Here is a 25,044-nt window from a genome sequence, read left to right on the forward strand (position 1 = left end):
TACCAAAATTACGAATTTTGGTTGAAGTAGAAAATTTTTGGTTCGTCTTAAAATTGAAAATTTCTAAAATTTGCAATTTGGTGGAAATAATACACGACTCAAAAATAGTAAATTCTAAAATTTCATAGCTGTAGCATTAAAATTATCAAAATTACGAATTTTTGAGAATAAAATCGGAAATTTTTTACTCATTTTTAAAAAGGCAAAAATTTACTTTATATTATAATAATTGTGATGCCAACTAATAATAACAGACCTACCAAATTAAATAAAATTTTAAAGCCTCCTAAAATTGACAACAGTGCAATAAACATTTCGGTTGGTACCAGTAAATGTTATTTTCTGACCTTGTATACTCCACATTGTATAATTAAAATTATTCTTCGCACGACACACCCAAACATTTTTATGTATGTATTTTTAACAAATTCGTAAACGTGAATGTTTTCTCAATAAATAACGGTGCTGAAAACTGTTTATTAATGCACTATATTTCCATTATCAATTTATGCCGTCACAGACTCTGACATTATATGAATTCAACTGAAAATTAATTGCCGAGAGGAAAATCCATGGATTTTCATTCACAGGTCCACAGTGCCAAACCAGTTTTCATTAAGGCAATTTTTTGCGCAGTACGTACAAATGTGGACATGACATAGCTGCAATCGTTTCTGCCCACCAAAAAATGCAAATCCGTCTCTGACTAAGATTAGTTATTGACCTAATAAAAATTACTCAACTGACATTTCGTATTTTCGACACATTTAATAAATAGGGGAACGTAGGACGAGGACGTCCTTTGGTCCATCACCGCCCACTCGGATGCATTTTTCTTGTTATTATTTCAATTATCAGTCCGTTGCATATTTTTACTTGAATGTAGTGCAGTAACGGCACTCATTACAGAGGATTTGCATTAATTAAACTTGTTTATTGATCGGGGCCGAAGGAAAATGTAGTAACGAATTTACACGCACGCGATGCTCGTCCACCAACAGGTTATGGAGATTGAGTCGATGATTTTAATTGATTTTAGATGCGAAAGTATGGATAATGATGGGTTTCAACAAGTTGCTGAAAAGGTGTAAATTTGCACGTTATTATGGCCATTAGCGGTGTTTAATGAAACTTTAAAAGTTTTTACTGCAACACTCTGTATATTGCAATATTTGCATCTCATTGGGTTGTTGGAAACTTGTTTTATTTTAGACTAGCCTAGAGGTCTGTAATTATTGTTCGTTACATGATAAGATCTCGAGGAAGTTCAAATAGAAATTGAAATGAGATTGCAATATCTAACTGTAGTGTAGTGATTCAATGCTTGGGCATGACGTCTCTTTTAAGGAAAAATCCAGAAAATGAAGTTTTTTTGAATTTCCGAGAAGTCAACCTCCTTAGGAAATGAGGGGAAATCGTTGAAAAATCACTACAAAATCATAAAGAAATCAGGAGAATTTAGACAAAAAATCACAAAAAACAAAGAGAGTTTGGACAAAATCACAATGAGATCAGGGGAAGTGTTACAAAATCACAAGGAAATAAGAGGAAGTTGGACAAAATCACAAAGAAATGAGGAGAATTTAGACAAAATCACAAGGAAATAAGGAGAGGTTGGATGAAATCACAAGAAAATAAGCGGAAGTTAGACGAAACAACAGGAAAATCAGGAGAAGTTTTACAAAATCCCAAAGAAATAAGGGGAAGTTGAACGAAATAACAAGAAAATCAGGAGAATTTAGAGAAGAAATCACAAAAAATAAAGAGAAGTTGAACGAAATCACTATTTAGAGCAGAAATTTAAAATTTTAAATATTTTTATCTTTTAGTGTTAGCACTTCATATTTTTTGCCAAAATGTTAAAATATCCGCAAAAAATTAAAAAACATCTGTGTTCATTTAAAAAACCAAAATCTTCGGAAATTAAGAAAATTGTAATTCGAAAAGTTGTAAAGCTGCAACAACGAAATTTGCCTAGCTTGCTACTTTTGACATGTTTATTAATCGTGTCAAATTACAAATTTGTAGAGCAAAAGGAACAAATCCTAGAAATTTTGATTTAAGGATCCACCTTTTTTTCATAGCAAAATGGAGAATGTGATTAGAATCGAATTAAAACTCAAAAAAAGAATTCTCTGATTGGTTCGCTGCGACTTCATCAAAGTAGTTTTTATAACAAAAAACGCACCGAAACAACCAACGCGATTGTAGCCCTTCGTTCATTGGCTGAATGTCCAACGCTGTTTTTTATTGGATAAACTTCTAGCTAGTTATAAATCGAGCACAAAAAGTAATTAATTTATTGGTTCATTGGTTAACTGAATGAAAAAGACAAAATTCCAGAAAATTAATTTTGATTTTAATTTGATTTCTGGCCAAAAATTAGGTACTACGAATTTTTCTACATGGAATTCTGTTTCGACTTTGTGGTTTCTTTCGGTTCGCCTCTTCCGGATTTTCTTAACAATTAAACGAAGTGAAAGCAACAATGCCGAAAATGGGGAAGAAAATAAATTTGCCTTGACAAATCAAATGGTTTGAATATGATCAATGCGCACACGTTCCAAGGCCCGGAAAATATCCTAGAAAGCACTTTCGAACTCCGAATAAAAATAACGCAAAGGTTATACGTCATATGAAATCAATTTACGCAATTTTCTTAAATTAATTTAAGATTGCAAATGGCAAGTTCCACGCTCGTGTATCTAAACTTCGTGATAATCAAAATTAAAATGCTCGCAGCTTCAAACGAACAAAACGCAATTTCTCTTTATTTTCCCCGGGAAAGCCGACCTCCTCACCTGAATTTTTCAGCAGCAAATGAATAAAAATCCTCACTTCATGAATTGAGATGAATGGAGCAGCGCTAGCTTTTCCAGCAGCAAATGAAAAGTGCATTTTCAATTCTATCGTCTATTACCCGCTACTCGACACGGTTTCAATTCCCATGGGTTGAGTTATCGCTAATGTTCAACATTAACTGTCAGAAAAGCAATATATTGATACTGTTGATCGGCGGCATTGTTTGATTGAGTGTTTATTGTGTACAAATGTTTGATTGACAGTGATCGTTTGTTTGCGATGCGATTGAGCGCGCACTGACCACAGATCAAGTTGCGACGAGTGGTGTGCCTCAGGGAGATAAATGTGTTCCTATTCTATTTGCGCAGTAATATAGAAATTTGTATATTTTTCGTGTGGGAGTTGCAAAACGACACTCAAACGTTTCTAATGCGCAAATATTGACAACAGGGCAATTAAAACGGAAAATCTTTTGCGAAAATTCGTTATTTTAGTAATTCTATTGCTACAGCTACGAAGTTTGAGCGAATTATTCATTTTGAAAATTCCACACTGCAAAGCAGAAGCTTCAAATTTTAGAAATTTCCATTTTTGAAATCATACAAAAATTGTTGGCATTTTTTCAAAAATTTGAATTTTCCGCTCTACAATTTTGTAATTTGGTAGATTTAATAAATGATTGCAAGAGAGTAATTTTCCCAAATTTTGTAACTGTAGCGCAAAAATTAACAAAATTACGAATTTTAACAAAAAATTTCGGCAATTTTTGCTCGGTCCCAAAAATAAAAATTTCTAAAATTTGAGTCTTCTACTATACAATTTTGGAATTTTGTAGAACTACTTTACTATTCAAAAAGCATAACTTCCCCAAATTTAGTAGCTGTAGCACAAAAATTACCAAAATTACGAATTTTAGTGAAGAACGTCTGCAATTTCTGCTTGGCCTCAAGAATAAAAGTTTCTAAAATTAGTGTCTTTCGCTTTACAATTTTGAAATTTGTCAGAATTAATAAACAATTAAAAAAAAATAACTTCCCCAAATTTCGTAGCTGTAGCATTAAAATTACCAAAATTACGAATTTTAGTGAAGAACGTCAGCAATTTCTGCTTGGTATAAAAATAAAATTTCTAAAACCAGTGTCTTTTGCTCTACATTTTTGAAATTTTGTAGAAGTACTTTACTATTTAAAAAGCATAATTTCCCCAAATTTCGTAGCTGTAGCACAAAAATTACGAATTTTAGTGAAGAACGTCTGCAATTTCTGCTTGGTCTCAAGAATAAAAGTTTCTAAAATTAGTGTCTTTTGCTCTACATTTTTGAAATTTTGTAGAACTACTTTACTATTTAAAAAGCAAATTTCGTAGCTGTAGCACAAAAATTACCAAAATTACGAATTTTAGTGAAGAACGTCAGCAATTTCTGCTTGGTATAAAAATAAAAATTTCTAAAATTAGTGTCTTTTGCTCTACATTTTTGAAATTTTGTAGAACTACTTTACTATTTAAAAAGCATAACTTCCCCAAATTTCGTAGCTGTAGCACAAAAATTACCAAAATTACGAATTTTAGTGAAGAACGTCTGCAATTTCTGCTTGGTCTCAAGAATAAAAGTTTCTAAAATTAGTGTCTTTCGCTTTACAATTTTGAAATTTGTCAGAATTAATGAACAATTAAAAAAAAAATAACTTCCCCAAATTTCGTAGCTGTAGCATTAAAATTACCAAAATTACGAATTTTAGTGAAGAACGCCAGCAATTTCGCTTGGTATCAAAAATAAAAATTTATAAAATTAGTGTCTTTTGCTCTACAATTTTGAAATTTGTCAGAATTAATAAACAATTAAAAAAAAATAACTTCCCCAAATTTCGTAGCTGTAGCATTAAAATTACCAAAATTACGAATTTTAGTGAAGAACGTCAGCAATTTCTGCTTGGTGTAAAAATAAAAATTTCTAAAACTAGTGTCTTTTGCTCTACATTTTTGAAATTTGTCAGAATTCATGAACAATTCAAAAAACATAACTTTCCCAAATTTCGTAGCTGTAGCACTAAAATTGTAAAAATGACGAAAAAAATTAGCAATTCTAAAAATAATAAAAGTGAAATTGAAACTCCAATATTCCCATTTTGGTCCGGTTAAACACCCACTTCTAGTTGACTGTTACGTCGATAATCACACCAATTCATAAAATAATCATTATCAGCCAGCAAAATTTACATGTTTACAACAACAAATTCCCTTTAACGAACAGTTCACCAAATTAGACCAAATTAATCTGTCGGTGAGCTAGTTAAGTGTATACAGTAGACCCCCTATATAACTAACCCACTGATACACTAAAAACAAAAATCGCATTTCCGATAATTTATACCCAACCGACTCAGATAATTTTAAAATGATGTCACCAAAACACATCATTCTCACTTTCAACATTCCTTCGAATACCATAATAACCACAATAGAATCTCAAACACATGTTTGAAAAATCGCCACTTTCTCACCAAACGAAATCGAAATTGGACCGAAAAAAGTCCCTCATTAATGCAAAACCATCGAACTCCTCGTTACGATCAATTTAACTGAATACTCATGCATACAAGAAATATGCCATTAACCGCATTCTTCAACCCAATTAAGCCAAAACAATAGAAAACTCGATGATTTGAACAACCGAAATTTGTTGAAAGATCGGCATCTGTCAGTTTCTTGCAGATGTTATCCAGACACGATTAGCATTTCTGTAGGTTGGCAGACACCAACCTGCCACACTTTTTTCCCAGTGTCATCGCGATTACTTCATCGGCGATGCGATCGAGTCTGGACAATAAGGTGGCAGCGTCTTTTCACCAAGCTCCATAACGAAATTTTAATTGCGAATGGGCGCGGTTCTAAATCACAAAATTAAGAAGGTTGTTCGAACGATACGATCTCAAGCTAAATTAGCGGTATTTACCACTTTTTTTCTGGTTTAGACTAAATTAATTACCAAAAGTTACGTTGTTAAGACACCCACCGATCGAATTATTCGTGTTAATGTTTGTTATGAATCTCGTTTACCTTATGAGTACAAAAAATTTCCTTTTCAATGATCGGAGAGGAATTCCTGGGCATCATTCTGTCGTTTTTTACAGAAACCAAAAACGCAGAAAGATTTTTATCTTAGTCTCAATTCCACCTACAACAAGAACAGATCGCTATATCATATTACCAGTGACAGAATCAGTGTAAACATGGCCGCAAAACCTTCCCACGTTACAAAAACACCGATTTTCCTTTTCGTCTTCTGTTTATGGAAGAATTAGACTTTCACGGGCGCTAACAAAGAAATCACGAACAGAATGGGTCCTCGAGCAGAGCCCTGCGGTGGGCGTGTTCCTAAACGTGGTAAGATAAACACCGCCTGGACGCTCTTCCTCCCGAAAAACCGCAACAGGAAGTGATCCTTCCCCCAAAAAACAATACAGGAATAGCAATGGTCCCGAAACGCGTCCTTGCGGTACCCCCAAAAAAAATTTTTTTTTCGCCTCAGGCAAGGTCTTTGGACGTACCTGTTGCAAATTCATCTTCTTGGTCACATCTGACGCACGTTTTGTACACACACACGCACGCGAACGCGACGCGTTCAAGACGTCGACTGAACGTCGCAGGTAGCCATGAGCGGGGCCCCTCTCTCGTTTGTTTCTTGGCCACTAGATACAGACGTTTTTCCTATTTTACAGGTATGGTTATGCTCGAATGTTGTGAGATTGACGTGACGGCAGTCGGAATCGAAAATGGTCATCGATGGTCGATAGTCCGAGCGTCCGCCTGCATAATAATTGAAAGTCGATGGACGATGCAGCTGGAAAATGACCATCGGGGTTGGTCTAATGCGGCAGGGTCATCAATCATCGCTAATTGGAAATTGATGTTCTATTAAGGAAATTAAGTAGGACAGTGGGATGAAAATGCAAAATTGTTTGCGTGCAAGAGGTGTCGCTGTTACAATGGGCGGAACGCGGTTGAAAAAGGAAAACGATTATTTTAAAAGACGTGGATGTGGTGGAGGTTTTAATTTGGAAATGAGAGCTTTAAAGACGTAAGTACTTTATAATAGTTCCAAAAAATCGAGTGTTATTAATAATTATCCAGATTTATGACCTCGGCCAAACCTCTTATACGCACACGCACGACACTAAATCATTTACATACATGACTGTGTTATGATTCTTGAGGCTAAAAAGTCTGCATTCTTTGGTTTATCTCGATTTTTAGACAAGTGTGGTGTGGATAGAATGCAATTAGAGAGGGACGATCGGACGAGAGATTAATACCAAGCCGATTCGATCGGAGAGAAAATATTTTCCACGCTCGATGAAGTTTCAAAAGTTTGATCGTATCGAAGCGAATTTAAAAAAAAATTAAATTCCATCCCAAACATTTCTTTAATCTCAAAAAGAGAAAAACGGAGAAGAAATGAGCACTTTAGAGTAAAGATCAGTTCTTTGAGGTGTCGTTTAACAAGCCTCTAAAAATTGTCGTATCTTTATGTGCTTTTTATGGGCCGATTTATTACTTCCTTCCCTAGTGTTAACAGTGTGGCACACCATAAAAAACTGCCAAAGTCTGTTTGACCAAATTTACCTTCTCCTAAGGTCCTTTGATGTACATTTTCTGAAAAAACGAACTTTTATCTCGTTTCGTGCTTCCGTACAATGACAATCTTTTTTTCTATAAATAATGATAATAATGGAAGTGTTATACGCTTCAGTATTTGTTTGATTTCGTGAGCAGCACTCGTAATCCCAAAATAGCAATTTTTTCTAAGCACCACTCGAAATAAGCTCAGAATATTGCATTTCTAAATGCACAAATAAATTTGATCTTGGACTGGACAACTACCTTGAAAGTACTTCGCTGTCAGCTCGTAATTACTTCTCCATAACTGTATTAGTACTAATGACGTCGACAATTTTTGCTTGGTCTTAAGATTACAAATTTTTAAAGTATGAGTCTTCCGCTCTACAAATTTGTAATTCTGTGGAATTAATAAACTATTCCAAAAGAGTAACTTTTCCAAATTTCATTGCTGTAACACTAAACTTACCAAAATTACGAATTTTAGTGACGGATTCGGAAGTTTTGTTTTTTTTTTCAAAATAAAAATTTCTAAAATTTGTGTCTGTCGCTCTACAATTTTGCAATTTGGTGGAGTTAATACACTACTCAAAAATAATAATTTCTACAAATTTCATAGCTGTAACAATACAATAACAAAAATTACGAATTTTAGTTGAAGTCGGAAATTTTTGGTTTTTGTCTCAAATTTCTAAAATTTCTAAAATTTGAGACTTTCGTTTTACAATTTTGCAATTTAGTGGACTTAACAAACGACTTAAAAATAGTAACTTCCCTAAATTTCATTGCTTTAGCACCAAAATTGTAAAAAATTATGAATTTTAGTAAAGGCTATAAAAAATTTTGCTTCGTTTGCAAAATGCAAATTTCTAAAATTTATGTCTTTTGCTCTACAATTTTAAAATTTTGTAAAATTACTAAACTATTCAAAAAGCGTAAGTTCTCCAAATTTCGTAGCTGTAGCACTAAAATTACCAAAATAATAAATTTTCATGAAGGATCTTGAAAATTTTTTCTTCGTCATAAACATCAAAATTTCTAAAATTTGAATCTTCCGCTCTACAATTTTGTAATTTGGTAGACTTAATAAATAATTCCAAAAGACTAACTTCCCCAAATTTCGTAGCTGTAGCTCAAAAATTGACAAAATTACAATTTTTAGCAAAAGATCTCAACAATTTTTGCTTGGTCTCAAAAATAAAAATTTCTATAATTTAAGTCTTTTGCTCTAAATTTTGAAATTTTGTAAAATTTCGAAACTATTCAAAAAGAGTACCTTCTTCAAATTTCGGAGATGTAATACTAAAATTACCAAAACTACGAATTTTCTTGAAAAATTTTAAAATTTTTTCTTCGTCTTAGAACATCAAAATTTCTAAAATTTGAAACTTCCGCTCTACATTTTTGTAAATTGGTAGACTTAATACACGACCTAAAAATAGTTACTTCCCCAAATTTTATTACTTCAGCACCAAAATTACCAAAATTACGAATTTTAGTGCAAATTATCAAAGATTTCAGTTCATTTTCAAAATAAAAATTTCTAAAATTTGTGCCTTTCGGTCTACAATTTTGTAATTTGATGAAATTAATACACGACTCCAAAATAGTAACTTCCCCAAATTTCATTGTTTTAGCACCAAAATTACCAAATTACGAATTTTATTGAAAGATATCAAAAATTTTGGTTCGTTTTCAAAATAAAAATTTCTCAAATGTGTGTCTTTCTATCTAGAATTTTGTGATTTATTGGAGTAAATAAATAGTTACTTCCCCAAATTATCACTTTAGCACCAAAATTACAAATTTTAGTGAAAGATATCGAAGATTTCAGTTCATTTTCAAAATAAAAATTTCTAAAATTTGTGTCTTTCGGTCTACAATTTTGTAATTTAATGGGATTAATACACGACTCAAAGATAGTAACTTCCCCAAATTTCATTGATTTAGCACCAAAATTACCCAAATTACGAATTTTAATGTAAAATATGAAAAATTTTGGATCGTTTTCAAAAAAAATAATCTAAAATTTGTGCCTTTCGGTCTACCATTTTGTAATTTGGTGAAATTAATACACAACTCAAAAAAAGTTACTTCCCCAAATTTCACTGATTTAGCACCACAATTACCAAAATTACGAATTTTAGTGCAAAATATCAAAAATTTTGGTTCGTTTTCACAATAAATTTCTAAAATTTGTGCCTTTCGGTCTACAATTTTGCAAATTAGTAGAGTTAATACACGACCCTAAAATAGGAACTTCCCCAAATTTCATTGCTTTAGCAAAAATATCGAAAAATTCAGTTCGTTTTTAAATAAAAATTTCTAAAACTTGTCTCTTTAGCTCTACAATTCTGCAATTTGGCAGAAGTAATAAACTATCTAAAAGAGTAATTAAGACACTAAATTATCGAAAGTAAGCTGAAACAAATTCTATACTTTGTATGCTTTCCACGGCTGTTCGCGTCATTATTCTCATACCCATTAGACTCAATTCAAGGCATTTCAAGACATAAAAGGGTATAAAAATACCGTTGAAAACTCAGAAAATCGTTATTTTATGCATACTTCTATTAGTCTAGCTTCACCTTTACAAGGTGATTTTATCCAATAAAAGTTCCCCATGAATGAAAATGACTTGAAATATTTAAAATAGGATATTAAGACATCCACCTGATTATCGACTTTTACCAGAAATGGTTCAGTAAAAGATTTAATAATGAATGGTTATCATGAAGGAGAAAGTATAAATAAAATGGTCACAGTGTAATAGTTTTAATAGTTCTTAAAAGCTTAAACCGATGAGCGACTTGGAAAAGTTGTTGTTTATAGTGCACGACTTTTGCTTTTCTATCTAGAAAATGGAAAATTACCTTTCAAAGGCTCAAAAAAAATGTTGAGGTTTCATCAATGAAGTAATTATATGTCAATTTGTTCTTTCAAAAAAACCCCACTTTGGAGGAATGCGGGAGAACTTAACTGTGACCTTCGCCAAGAAAAACATTTGTTTGTTCCACAAAAATAGTCATTGATTAGCACCTCCGTTATGAAGGTCCCCTCGGATTTTCCTCGTTATCTTGACCAATATTGACAAGATTCCACTTAAAAGGCGGAAAACCAGTCCTTGTCCTTCGTCCAGAAAAAGTAAAATGAACAAGACCTCATTTTCTACAAATTAAAATAGCAGAGATATATTTGGGGAAATCTCTTTCAAACAAATGGAGCGTAATTTAAATTGCTCCATTCCGTGTCCTTACATGGTATTGAAACTACGTAATTACATCCTCATAAATGAGCCGTTTGAAGACTTGCAAATATGAAAGAAACCGTTACGACTACCTCGTGTTCTCCGAAAGTTGCATCAAAAACAAAAATCAATTCCGCTTGCGTTGCACGATTAATTCCTACTTTGAAGCGGCGCTCGGAGGGTCAAAGAAGGAATAGAATATTCAAAGGTAACAGTAAGTTTTTTCTTTTCCACTGAATTCCGAAATTAAGACATGCCAAATCTTCAACTTGTTTACATATTAATGCGTTACAGTTACCGTTACGCGATAAAACGCTTATCATGTTGAAGCGTCGTGTTGAAAGGACAAGGAAACAATTTTCGGTTATTCCGTTTGCTCCAAATTGAATTGCACATTTTAAAAACTCATCCTTCATGGAGGACGAGCGGAAACCTTTCCAATTTAGCTAAAACGTACACTCTGGATTATGTAATTTTTTAAAACAGCGCAGATACTGTGGAATTCGGAGTCGGCGCTTTTAAAATGAAGTTGATAAACCCATCTAGCCTTGTACCTTTCAAATGTGTATGTGATTGGAAAAATTTAATTGAGCCTTGACCGTGTACTTTCAAAATTGATATTTTTCTCCCCAACCCAAAATCGCTATTAATAAAAATAAATGAAATATAAAGTAAAACATCTAAAGGCCAGTTTGCGGTTCAGCAGCAATTGTCATAAGTCTAGAATTAAAATTATTTTTAAGAATTATTGTGTGGACCCTGTACAACTTTTCTAAGAGCAGCAAAAGTACCCTTTTTCGGACAGTTCCAAAAATTTTGAACTAAAATGTAACTTTTCCAAGTTAAATTATTGTCTTGAAAATGAACCTTTCAAACAGCGTTCGGAAGTCTTGCAATAACCTTTCGCCACCAAACAGAAAAATGCATTCTTCGCCTATGCAACCAATAAAACACTCACCCTATCGGTGATCCGTTCCTCGGGTTTTCCCCTCTTCAGCGACGGCGCTCTGATAACTTTTCCTCCGTAATCCTCCATTGGAAATAACACAACACAGCACAACACTCAGTCAACGAGAACAGAGACACATTTTTCTTATTCTTCTGTCGTTTCTATCAATCATGTAGATATAGATTATCCCCACTTTATCCACGGAATCTAAGGGAAAAAAATAAACGTTTCATTATCTTAATCTAACAATAGAACAATTAAGATTAGAAAGATGTGATTCGTGTTGGTATTTTGTAAGGTACAATAGAATCGGGAGTTAATGACGTCATAGTTTGATCTAATTTGTTTGTATCGTCACGACGAAACGGTTGTTTGAGGTTAACTGGAAATTGATATGGGGAATGTCAGGGCCGTGTATTTTGTGTTATCGAAGGAAGAAAGAGATTATTTTGGATTATACAAAATTAGTGTAATTTTCCGGTTCGTGGGCACTGATCGATTTTTGATAGCACGGACTAAAAATTACAACTTTTCGACTACTACAGTAGAATTCGATTTATCGCAGTTTTGTTAGATTATTACATTCCGATGCATATCAGAGGTGACTGACTGAAATATACAAAAGATAAGCAAATGATAACATATTTCATACATAATTCAAGCGAAAAAAATTCGAATTTGAAAAAAACGTTGAAAAAATGTCGACATTTTTTTACTAAAATTCGTAATTTTGGTAATTTTAGTGCTGCAGCTATGAAATTTTGGAGTGTTACTATTTTTGAGTCGCCTATTAACTCGACTTAATTTCAAAATTCTCGAGAGAAAAACACAGATTTAAAAAAATATTTTAAAGAGGAAGCAAAAATTTTGTATGTTTTCCACTAAAATTCGTAATTTTGGTAATTTTAGTGCTAGAGCTATAAAATTTAGAAAAAAATACTATTTTTGAGACGTTTTTTAATTCTATCAAATTTCAAAAATGTAGAGCAAAAAAAAATTAAAAAAAAATTTAAAATGAAGCATAAATTTCGGATATTCTCCACCAAAAATTCGTAGTTTCAGTAATTTTAGAGCTACAGTTAAGAATTTTGGGGAAGTTACTAGTTTTAAGTCATTTATTATCTATACTAAATTGCAAAATTGAAGAACCGGAGACACAAATTTTAGCATTTTAGAAATTTTAGAGCTACAGTTAAGAATTTTGGGGAAGTTACTAGTTTTAAGTCATTTATTATCTATACTAAATTGCAAAATTGAAGAACCGGAGACACAAATTTTAGCATTTTAGAAATTTTAAAAATGAACTAAAAATTTTTCGACTTTCTTCACTAATATTCGTGATTTTAGTAATTTTAGGGCTACAGCTATGAAATTTGGAGAAGTTACTATTTAAGTCATGTATTAACTCTACCAAATGTCAAAATTGTAGAGCAAAAGACCCAAAATTTTGAAATTTTCATTTTGAAGACGAAGCTAAAATTTCGGATGTTCGCACTAAAATTCGTTATTTTGGTAATTTTAGTGCTACAGCTATGAAATCTAGGAATGTTACTGCTTTTGAGTCTTGTATTAACTGTATCAAATTTCAAAATTGTAAAGCAAAAGGCACAAATTTTACAAATTTTTGTTTTGAAGACTGAGCCAAAATTTTCGATGGTTTTCATTAAAATTCGTAATTTTAGTAATTTTAGTGCTACAGCTATAAAATTTGGGCAAGCTAGTATCTTTGAGTGGTCTATTAACTGTACCAAATTGCCAAATTGTAGAACAAAACCAATTTCCAAATTTTAATTTTGAAGACGAAGCAAAAATTTCAGATGTTCTCCACCCAAACTCGTAATTTTGACCATTTTAGTGCGACAGCTATGAAAATTGGTATACATAGGTAGATACTATTTTTGAGTTGTTTATCAACTCTACCAAATTTCAAAAATATAGAACAAAAGGCACAAATTTTAAAAATTTTCTGTTTGAAGACTTGGCTAAAAATCCTCCACTAAAATTTGTAATTTTGGCAATTTTGGCGATACAGCTATGAAATTTGCGTCACTATTTAAGAGTCATGTATTAAATATCAAAATTGTAGAGCGAAAGACACAAGTTTTAGAAATTTTCATTTGACGACGAAACAAAAACTTCCAATATCCTCCACTAAATTCGTAATTTTGCCACCTGTTGTACAGCAATGAAAGTTTCCTCTTTTTCTTCTCCTTCAACTTCTCCGACTACGCACTTCTGCTGTTTTCCATTCTTGAGCGAGCAAAGCGAGCTAATCCGGAACTCTCACAAAGCCTGCATTTTTAGTCATCAAGAACTGGTAGCTCCACATAAACACTATGGCTTGTGGTTTTGAGGCCGTTCCGCGTATTCCTTACCTCCGCAAGGTTACCAACAGAAACAGTAATGTGATAATTCCAGTTTACAACCGATATCATTTCTCACCTTCGATAAAGAACACGTAGATAAACAAAACAAAAAAAAAGATAAGAACACTTCCACCGCCTCTTCCATCTATAAATAATCCACCTTCATTGTGACAATGATTTTTTTAAATTCCTCCACGTCTGACGTCACTTTTGATCCGATTTATTTTAAATCCCTTTCTTACCAGGAAACGGAAACCAACGCCGATAATAATGCAATTTTATTGTCTTACTATCGATGACGTTTCTTTGTGTTTTGACCTGAAATAAACCGCACAAAGAGCTCATTCCCGCAGTTCTATATTTATTTTCTAATTAAGTAAATTTGAGCAAATATTTGCATACTCTCTGATAGCGCATAATTAAACGCGCCCACATTAATTATTAAGGTCGCATTGTTTTATTACATAATCCTTGTAAACATTTATAATTAATTAATAGCAAGTTGTTTGTACAGAAAAGCCGGTAAAACAGTTTACATTTGTTTGTTCCATTTCAATAGCATTGTTACGGTGGTTTGCTTTTAAAAATGCGATTTTTCTCGGCGATTCTGGATCATTGGACGTGAAATTTAAATTTAACACAACTTGATGTTGGAGTTAAAATTGGAATGACATTCTAATTACATTCGTTTAGTGTTGCACCGGCCTTACATATTTGTCACGGCAGAGTGTCTTCTATTTTTCCGGCTATTTCCAAGACTTTCATAGTGTTGATGGAGTACAGATTTCCGCTGGAAATCCATCAATCATCCATCGATCATGGAAGTAACCCATTAAAAATGATTCTCTGAAATTACTACTTAGGGGCGAGATTTATTACTCTTTGCCAATAAAATAAGAGTTGGGATTCAGTGATCAATACAGGGAGAGCGTCAACATAAAAATATGAAGGAATGAGTCCTTGACAATAATCTTTCTTCCGTTCTTCTGACTCCTAATATCCAAAGCAGTCGTAAATTCATTGTGGCGCATCCGCTGCGTCTTCCTGATTTAGATCCGTCTTTCACTGTTCAGCTGAAGACTGATTAGATGTCTCCTGCGTTATTTAAATTATAAATTTATTGGTACGAGTAAGTAAAGAGCGCTGGAATAAGCTTCCCGGGATTATGTCAAAGACCTTACATAATTATGTGCAAAGGGTAATTATCTTTAAACGGAAAGACGCTCTAATTAAAGAAGATAATGTAACCTATCATTAATTATAATGTCTGCTTTACCGCCTAGGAAGAAAAAGACTATAGATAATATATTAACGTTGCAGAGGAGTCAGAAAGCAACACTAGTTTATTATTATTTTTTTAGAAGGTACGCTAATTAATGTAGGTACAGTGTGAGCAATTATATATGAAATAGTCGTAGTTATACAGACAAATTTTATTATAGTATCATTACAATTACAAGTATCACAGTTTGATATAAAAAGTGTTCGAAATTTTGACTCGTTTTAGAAAAAAAAATTCTAAAATTGGTCTTTTTCGATCTACATTTTTGAAATTCGGCATAATCAATTAGCAAATCATAATAAGAATAACAAGTTCAATTTCATTACTGTAACAATAAAGTTAGTTACCAGATTCACAAATTTTATTAAAAATGTTCGAAATTTTGACTCATTTTAGAAACAAAAATTTCTAAAACTGGTCTTTTTCGATCAAGTCCAAAGTAATAGAATAGCCAAATTGTATTGTATTGTTGTATTGTAACATTACAATTAGCAGAATTAAAGGTGCAATTAAAAGAATGTTCGAAATTTTGATCCATTTCAGAAACAAAAAATTCTAAAATTGGTCTCTTTCGATCGAAATTTTTGAAATTCGGCGCAATTAATAAGCAACGCCCAAGTAATAGCAAGGCCAAATTTCATTATTGTAACATTAGCAGAATTAAAGGTATAATCAAAAAATCTTCGAAATTTTGAACCATTTCAGAAACAAAAAATTCTTAAATTGGTCTCTTTAGTTCTAAATTTTTGAAATTTGGTGCAATGAATTGACAAACCATAATAAAAATAATAAGAAAAATTTCATTACTATAACAATAAAGATTCACAGATTTTAATAAAAATGTTCGAAATTTTGACCCATTTCAGAAACGAAAAATTCTAAAATTGGTCTCGTTCTTTCTAAATTTTAGAAATTTAACGCAGTCTATAACCACGACCCAAGTAATAGCAAGGCAAACTTTCATAACTGTAACACTAAAAATTAGCAAAATTACAGATGCAAATAAAAAATGTTCGAAATTTTTACTAGTCTTAGAAATAAAAAATTCTAAAATTGGTCTTTTTCCCTCTAAATTTTTGAAATTCGGCGCAGTCAATAAACAAGTCTTAAGTAATAGAATGGCCAAATTTCATTACTGTAACATTAAAATTAGCAGAATTAAAAGTGCAATTAAAGGAATGTTCGAAATTTTTGACTCGTTTTAGAAGTAAAAATTTCTAAAATTGGTCTCTTTCGATCTAAATTTTTGAAATTCAATATAATGAATAAGTAGAATCCAAGTAATAGCAAAGCCAAATTTTACTACCTTATTAACATTAAAATTAGCAGAATAGAAGGTGTAAATATAAAAATCTTCGAAATTTTGACCCATTTCAGAAACGAAAAATTCTAAAATTGGTCTCGTTCTTTCTAAATTTTAGAAATTTAACGCAGTCTATAACCACGACCCAAGTAATAGCAAGGCAAACTTTCATTACTGTAACACTAAAAATTAGCAAAATTACAGATGCAAATAAAAAATGTTCGAAATTTTTACTAGTTTTAGAAATAAAAAATTCTAAAATTGGTCTTTTTCCCTCTAAATTTTTGAAATTCGGCGCAGTCAATAAACAAGTCTTAAGTAATAGAATGGCCAAATTTCATTACTGTAACATTAAAATTAGCAGAATTAAAAGTGCAATTAAAAGAATGTTCGAAATTTTTGACTCGTTTTAGAAGTAAAAATTTCTAAAATTGGTCTCTTTCGATCTAAATTTTTGAAATTCAATATAATGAATAAGTAGAATCCAAGTAATAGCAAAGCCAAATTTTACTACCTTATTAACATTAAAATTAGCAGAATAGAAGGTGTGAATATAAAAATCTTCGAAATTTTGACCCATTTCAGAAACGAAAAATTCTAAAATTGGTCTCGTTCTTTCTAAATTTTAGAAATTTAACGCAGTCTATAACCACGACCCAAGTAATAGCAAGGCAAACTTTCATTACTGTAACACTAAAAATTAGCAAAATTACAGATGCAAATAAAAAATGGCCGAAATTTTGATCTATTTTAAAAACAAAAAATTCTAAAATTGGTCTCTTTCGTTCTAAATTTTTGAAATTCGCTGAAATTAATAAGCATGTCTTAAGTAATAACAAAGCAAAATTTCATTACTGCAACATTAAAATTAGCAGAATTAAAGATGCAAATAAAAACATGTTCGAAATTTTTACTAGTTTTAGAAATAAAAAATTCTAAAATTGGTATGTTTCGATCTAAATTTTCTAAATTCGGTGCAGTCTATAGGAAAATCCCAAGTAATAGCAAAGCCAAATTTCGTTATTGGAACATTAAAATTAGCAAAACTAAAAACAAAAATGAAAAAATGTTAGAAATTTTGATCCATTTCAGAAACAAACAATTCTAAAATTGGTCTTTATCGTTCTAAATCTTTGAAATTTAGAGGAATCAATAAACATGTCTGAAGTAATAGCAAAAATATTCAAAATTATAACTCATTTTAGAAAAAAAATCTCTAAAATTAGTCTATTTCCATCTAAAATTTTGATATTTGAAAAACATCTCCAAATTAATAAAAAAAATATTTTCTCAGAAAAAAATAAAAAGTTCGCCACTCCAATTGACCCAATTTTAACCAACATAATATTAACAACAATTACAGTATGTCCCCTACAATTAAATACTAATTCCCCTTCAAAAAAAAATAGAGAAAAACGGTAAAAGATCCGTTCAAACGAACACTTTAATCAAGAAAACGGTAACATACCTATTAATACAAAATGATGAGTCTTAACAAAAAAAGATGTAACATGACACGCAAGAAATACCTAAAACTAATAGTCCACAGACCTCCCAAATGCAAGGCAACGCCCACACACATTCACCCTACCGGAACCAGAATGATAGGTCCAAGGTTAAAGGTCATAGGTAAATTGGTTTTATATTCGTTTTCAACCATATGTTGTCTTCTTTATGTATGTTTATTTGATGTCAATTTTTGTGTGTTTTCCGTTACTCAAACTTATAATTATCCAATTGAAACAAATTTCTTGGGAATATTAGTATACCTACGTCTATTTCCACACGATGGTGCACCTGCTCATTAAAATGTAACTTCGTATTTTGAATGGGAAAAATTTCTTTTTCTTTCGATGAAACAAAGCCAAACGTCACAAATAACGATAACTCAATATTATTGGAGTTGGGAGCACCTGCTATACAGTCGAACGGAATATTAAACTCGGCGATAAGGAGGTTTTATCGGCTCGTTGAAATGGTGTTACAATAGTAATCCGACAGGTTTAAATTAGAATTCTGAAAAACGTTCATTTCCATAGATTCCAAGAAGATCTCTTGAATAAAACACAAAATTCAAAGCCCTCGAATCGGAATTAACATAAAAGGGTAAAAACTAAAATAAAATCAACAAATTTGAGAATAGGCGTCCAATTTAAATTCGCAACACCTTTAATCGATTAGAAAGCAAAATTTGAACAGTCATTTTCGTGAGCGAAGTCTATTAACAAAGCTTTCCACAAAAAGATAACAATGTAATGATAAGTTTCTAATCTAACCTTGAAATTAATTCGCTGCGGATCATTTCATGAGTAAATAAACAACGTATGATCGAAGAGGGCTGTGGAGTTTGAATTAAGTTGGTACCTCCTGTCACTGACGTTAAAAGCCAAGACCTACTAGACTTTGTTTAATTTAAGTGCGTATTAAACTTTGCGCCAATAACCTGTTTACTACTTTAGAGACCTATTGGCCCCCACTTTCTCTCGGAATTCCTACCCACTGAACCACGACTCCGACTGCACCCCCATTTGCTCCGGCCCATCCTTTGGATGCTTCATCCCATCAAAAACCATTATTTTCCACTCGCTTGAGCATAAAACAATTTCTTTGTCTATTCAAACAACCTTTACAGCGACCTTAACATGTAAGAAAACCGGTCAACCCGTTTCGTAACTGTTCTGATCATCATCATCCCTCGAGTGCATCAAACTTGTGAGAAACGAAAAATTGTCCGAAGCGTCAGACTTGAGTGAGCACGTTGAATGTCGGAAAATAAAAAATAAAAATGTACACAACGGTGGATTTAACGGGACTAGACAGGGAGTCACCCTTGTAATGGGGGTGTAAACATGCAAATCTAAGGTTGGGCCTAATGGACTTATTGATCACATGAGGGTGAAAAAAAACTCGATTGGGGAAATCCAACGGGATCATTATAGACATGAAATAAAAATAACACAACTAGACACAATAAACGTCAAAAAAACTAACCTACAAAAAACCGTTTCTTTGTGATGACAACAACACGAAGCAAAACAGTAAAATTCACTTAATTAATTAGTAAATAAATAATTCTGCTAATTACCAACTTAACTGACACTGACCTGTTATAGTTCGACACTTTTAAACACTTTGAGCACTCACAACACATTACACCAAGACGCCATATTGGGAACTGTTTGTTATAATTCAGCGCACGTTTCTTGTTACCTGAGCACGATCACGAACTCAGATGCACAAATTCGAAGAATTTTATCAATTATTCGACTTCTCATTTGATCAATGAGTAGTATTGTAATGAATTAAATGATTTCACATCATTACGACACGATTTGGGGATTCAAAAGCTCCGGAGATGTGGACAAGAGACTTGGAATGAGGTTGGTAAAGTGCCGCTACGGAGATCATGCCATCTTACTCTTCCTCACCGAATGTGAAAAAGATGGAGATGTTCTGTGTCACCTGCAAACGGATTCTGCGGTTCTTTGATTTCTTTAGTTAAAACCGACTAAATTAAGTTACAGGGTTGCTCAATTATTAAAAAGAACCTCGACGTGATTGCTTCGGTGTTAACTTTCTAAGTTCACTGTGATTTGGACTTTGTGTAAAGTTGGTTGCATAGCCAACATTTTTTATTGGTAATTTTCTTGTTTTTTGGCCCGGAAGAGTTTTCGAAGGTGAAAAAGAAAAGTCGGGCTCTTGGGATCAATATAAAATTTACGGGATCGGGGAAATATCGCCGGCAATTTAAGAGTTATAAGAAGTGAAGTTCCTCAGGGATCTGTCGTGTCCCATTGGTTTTTATTTATTTATGGAGAATTGAGGGAGTATATCGTTTAATCGAAAGTAGGTTGTTTGGAGACTTTGCTGTAGGCTCATTGTTATAATGGATGTCTTTGAGTGAATAGTTTATTTTGTACAGTTGCGGAGAAAAAATTGCCTTTAAAAATTTAGTAGTGTAAGTCGTAAAACGTACTTGTTTCTTTTGATCGTGACTTTACAATGGCCATCATTATGTCGTATTATAGCTCATTTCACACAGAATTTTGCGAGGATTTTAAATCTGGGCTCAAAATTCTCATACGACAACAAATAACTGATTTATAGACGATTAAAGTTTCGTCGAATAAAACTTCATGACTAAAAAGATGTAAAAGTTTTAAAGTCGATATGTTGATTATTAAGTTGATGTTGATTATTAAGTAAATTGCGTTATTATAGCTCATTTTATGCAGAATTTTGCGCAGATTTCAAATCTGAGCTCAAAATTCTCATACGTCAACAAATAACTGAGTTATGAATGATTAAAGTTTAGAAAATCAAAAATTTGATTTCGTTGAATAAAACTTTATGACTAAAAAGATGTCAAAGTTCTGAAGTCAATATCTCGCTTATTTTTGAAGTATTTTTGAAGTAAACTTTTGTTATTATTCTTCAATTCTACGCAGAATTTTACGCAAATTCCAAATCTGAGTTCAAAATTAACATACGACAACAAATAACTAAGTTATAGCGGCCGATTAAAGTTTCGTCAAATAAAACTTTATGACTAAAAGTATGTCGAAGGTCAACATCACGCTTCTTGGAGTAAACTTTTGTTATTATACCTTATTTTAGGCAGAATTTTGCTCAAATTATTTATTAAATAATTTATACGGCCATAATTAACTGAGTTATGGACGATTAAAGTTTCGGAAAATTAAAAATTTGACTTGATGACTGAAACGATATTAAAGTTCTGAAGACAATTTCTCACTTATTTTTGGAGTAAACTTGCAATGTTATAGCTCATTTCCCGCAGAATTTTGTGCAGATTTCAAACCTGGGCACAAAATTCTTATACGACTACAAACAACTAAGTTATGAACGATTAAAACTTTGGAAAATCGAAAAATTGGTTTTGTCGAATAAAACTTCATGACTAAAAATATGTCAAAGTTCTGAGGTCGATGTCTCGCTTATTTTTTGAGTAAACTTGTGTTATTATACCTCATTTTACGCAGAATTTTGCGCAGATATAAAATCTGAGCTCAAAATTTACATGCGACAACAAATATCTGAGTTATAGACAGTTAAACTTTCTTCGAATAAAACTTCACCTCTAAAAGTATGTCACGCGTCTCACATCTTCTTGTCGATTATTGTATGCTTTAATATCTTCAAAGTTGTTTCAGTATATACGAAAACTAAACGTTTTTTTATTTTGTAACATTTTTACTACTTTAAAACGTCAAAACCAAAAAAAAATAAATTTTGTAAATGGTGGATGCGCCGGGCAAAAATGTTTTTTACGATTTATTAAATTATACTAACATCTAGCTGACATTGCATTATATTCTCATATTGGTACAACTGCTACCTACAGATTTTGACGTTTCAAAATGGTCAAAGTCGCTTTCAGTCAAGAATTTTTTTAATTTTACCTCCATATTTTATTAGCCAATCGCAGCGCTCGTGCCCACTCGCAGTTTTGACAGTTCACTGACATTTCATTTTGGGGTTAGTAACTTAACGTTTTATCTCAACTTTTTAGTGTCAAGGCGATGGATTTGCAAGAAACAATTACGTAAGTGTGGAAAAACATCAACGAGGATGAAGCTAATAATCTCACAACCACAAAACCCGGTTTTCGGACCGTAAAATAAAACAAAAGTGGGGTTAGAAAACACAGGGCCCCTTTGATTGAACCAGTCTTACGTGTGTTATTTCATTTTTCACATGGGTGAACTATGAGACATTCTTCTGGAATGTAAGTACCTATTGTAAACGTTTTCTTTTAACAGGTTGCTATTAATTTAAGTCCTGCCTCATTTTACATACATAATTACACTTTGCATAACTTTAATTGAATAATAAAGAGGAAACCTTGAAATTTCTTGTTTATTACCCTTCTCTATACCACGAAGAAACTACCCACCTTTGAGATTTTCCGAGAGAAGTCAGTTTTGATACCTTAAAGTGAATGTTCTTGTGTTTTACCACCAGCTCGAGTTGAAACTTATTTTAAACAAGTGAAAGTTTCGATATAATGTGACCCCAATAATTAAGTTCTCACTCTACGATTAGCAGCATGGTAGAGAAGTCTGAACGAAAGTGAAAACACGAGAAATTGATAAAGATGCGATTCTATCTGTTTGTAGTTTTTTGTGTGTGCTTCTTTGGTGAGTTTCTGTGATTTTTTGTTGTAATTTTCGGTGTTATTAACCTTGAGGTTCTTCCAGACGCTCACTCTCTAATTGTCCCTGATGAAATCCCGACGATACTTTCCGTAATTTACTCTAACATCCCGGTGATTAAAAAAGGTAACTTTCACTGATTTCCCGTCCAGGAAATAACAGGAAACGTTTCAGGAACCGACTCGCGCCTCGGTTGGGGTTTCCGGCTCGGTGACCGAGCAGATTTCCAAGTCCTGGTGGAGTTGGGACCTCAAACCTACACCCAGCCTTTAGGAAATCAACCCGACAAGAACACAAACAATAAAAGAAACACATTAGACAGTTTATCCAACACTTTGTACGCGCAAAGGCAGAAGGATAAGCGACAAAAACAGCCACCTGTGGATACAGAAGGAGGAAAGTGGTTGGAATCATGGAGCAAAAGCGTCAAACAAAGACCAGAAAGCGAGCAAGAGCTGCCGCCAGGGGCAAAGCCCGGGATTGCCGTCGGGGAGATCGACGCAAAGTCGGTAATTCCAGACGATGGGAGTTTGAAGTTAGCGGAATTGTTTCAAAAGAGTGGAAAAACCGGAAGCGAGGAGGCGTTAAAAACGGCGTTGAAGCTGTTGGAGTTGTACAAAACGGAAGTAACGACTGAGGAAAGTGAGAGCGGAACTGAGACGGTCACTGTGAAAGAATGAAAAAATGACGATTAGTTCTGAGAGACTGCCAAAGATAGATTTTGTATGGTGATAATAAAGAGTTGTGGTCAATTTTGTTTTTATTTATCAGTACGAATCGTATTTTGTGGTGTTAGTCGTTAAAATGCTGCTAATGATGGTAAATGAGGGTTTTTTTCGGACGAGTGCGCTCAAATTACTATTTCTATGGTGAAAAAAATAAATCTGAAAAAAATTACAGTTTCCTATTTGTGAAATAGTGTTGGTTGAGCTACCGGTCGGTAGGTGACAGCTGCACCGCTATTTGCTTTACACTACATTTTCTAGATTCTAGATTATTCTAGTGTATTCTCTTCTCTAATCATTTTATCTCTGCATTTTCTAGATTGTAGACGCAGTGGAGTTTGTATGCTCTAGATTCTAGATCCTTTACTAGTTCTATCTAAAGATGGATCTTTAAATTTTTTTCGATTTTATACATTCTCGAGCCGCTTGATATTTTCGTATTCGTTAAATTCTCGTCTTTTTCAAACTTGTTGCGACCCTTAACATATTTTAGACTTTTTACATTTTATTTCCGCATTTTTTATGTTTTAGACACAGTAGATTTTAGGTGTTCTGGATTTTAGATCTATTAGATTTTTTACTAGCTCTAAATTCTTTTGTTATCTAAAACTAGATTTTTTTAATCTTTTAGTTTTTGTAGACTTTGTACATTCTGGAGTCGCTCACGTTTTCTACATTTTTTATATTCTTGATTATCTAAATCTTGCATTCTGTTTTTAAATTGTTTGACATTTTTTGATTTTAGCTTTTTTAGATCTTTTTTTAACTTACTGTGGCTCTTTAAATATTTTAGACTTGTTAGATTTAATTTCCGCATTTTGTAGTTTTTAGGCGCAGATCTTATATGTTTTAGATTTTAGGTCTATTAGATTCGTTACTAGCTGTATATTTTTTAGTTATTTAGAACTAAATCCTTTTGAACCTTAAAGATTTTTTAAAATTTTGTACATTTTAGAGACGTTTTATGTTTCTACTTTCTGTACATTCTAGATGATCTCAATCTTTTGCATTTTTTCCGAAATTATCTAGATTTTTAAATACCTCTACATTTTTCCGTTTTTAGAACTTGTAGATATTTTTTATATTTGCAGAAGTTCTTTTAATTCTTTACAATTTTCCTCCGCATTTTCTAAATTCTAGACACTGATTTAGATTTTATATGCTCTAGATTCTAGATCTCTTTGCTACTATACTAGTTTTTAGAGCTAGAAATCCTTTCAATTTTTTAGATTTTGAACATTTTCGAGACGCTCGTTGTTTTCTACATTTTTTTGCATTATCTTCTCAAATTATCTAAATCTTTAAAAGGTTCTTGATTCTCTGATTTCTAGTTTTCTTAGAATTTCTTCAAATTACGTGAAATTCGTTAAATTCTATAGGTTTTTAGTATTTTCTTTCCAAATTTTCTAGATTCTAGACTCAGTTGATTTTATATGGTCTAGATTTTAGATTTTTAGGTTCTTTACTAGATCTTTACTTTTTTCTTATTTAGAGCTAGATCAATTGAATTCTTTAGATTCATTCTACATTTTCCTTTCAATTTATCTAGATTTTTAAAAGACTCTATATTTTCTCTA

The 25,044-nt window shown here is 32.4% G+C and overlaps 2 protein-coding genes across 6 annotated transcripts in view; one reads left to right on the forward strand and one right to left on the reverse strand.

Moving 5' to 3' along the window:
- The window catches only part of Wdr62 (WD repeat domain 62), a 45,122-nt gene extending 25,169 nt beyond the window's left edge, over positions 1–19,953 (reverse strand). The window contains exons 1-2 of one of the 5 annotated variants that reach the window (XM_088031651.1): positions 19,671–19,953; positions 11,625–11,822 (exon numbers count right to left, since the gene is read on the reverse strand). In XM_088031651.1, the coding sequence (XP_087887777.1) occupies positions 11,625–11,702 (78 nt within the window). In that variant the 5' untranslated portion in view covers positions 11,703–11,822; positions 19,671–19,953. Of the gene's footprint in view, positions 1–5,859; positions 5,978–6,350; positions 6,447–11,624; positions 11,823–19,670 lie in introns of those variants that run through there. The other 4 variants (XM_088031655.1, XM_088031652.1, XM_088031654.1 and 1 more) reach the window with 4 other exon arrangements.
- A 2,405-nt stretch (positions 19,954–22,358) lies between these two features.
- snsl (snustorr snarlik) lies at positions 22,359–23,494 on the forward strand. Its single transcript, XM_088032393.1, has 3 exons — positions 22,359–22,727; positions 22,788–22,868; positions 22,917–23,494. Exons 1-3 carry the CDS (start codon positions 22,685–22,687, stop codon positions 23,420–23,422), a joined length of 630 nt encoding a protein of 209 aa, XP_087888519.1. The 5' UTR covers positions 22,359–22,684; the 3' UTR covers positions 23,423–23,494.
- The last annotated feature ends 1,550 nt before the right edge of the window (positions 23,495–25,044 follow it).

This window comes from Gnatocerus cornutus, chromosome 3 (genome assembly GCF_029298725.1).
Source record: "Gnatocerus cornutus isolate USDA-ARS CGAHR chromosome 3, icGnaCorn1.1, whole genome shotgun sequence".
NCBI classification, from domain to species: Eukaryota; Metazoa; Arthropoda; class Insecta; order Coleoptera; family Tenebrionidae; genus Gnatocerus; species Gnatocerus cornutus.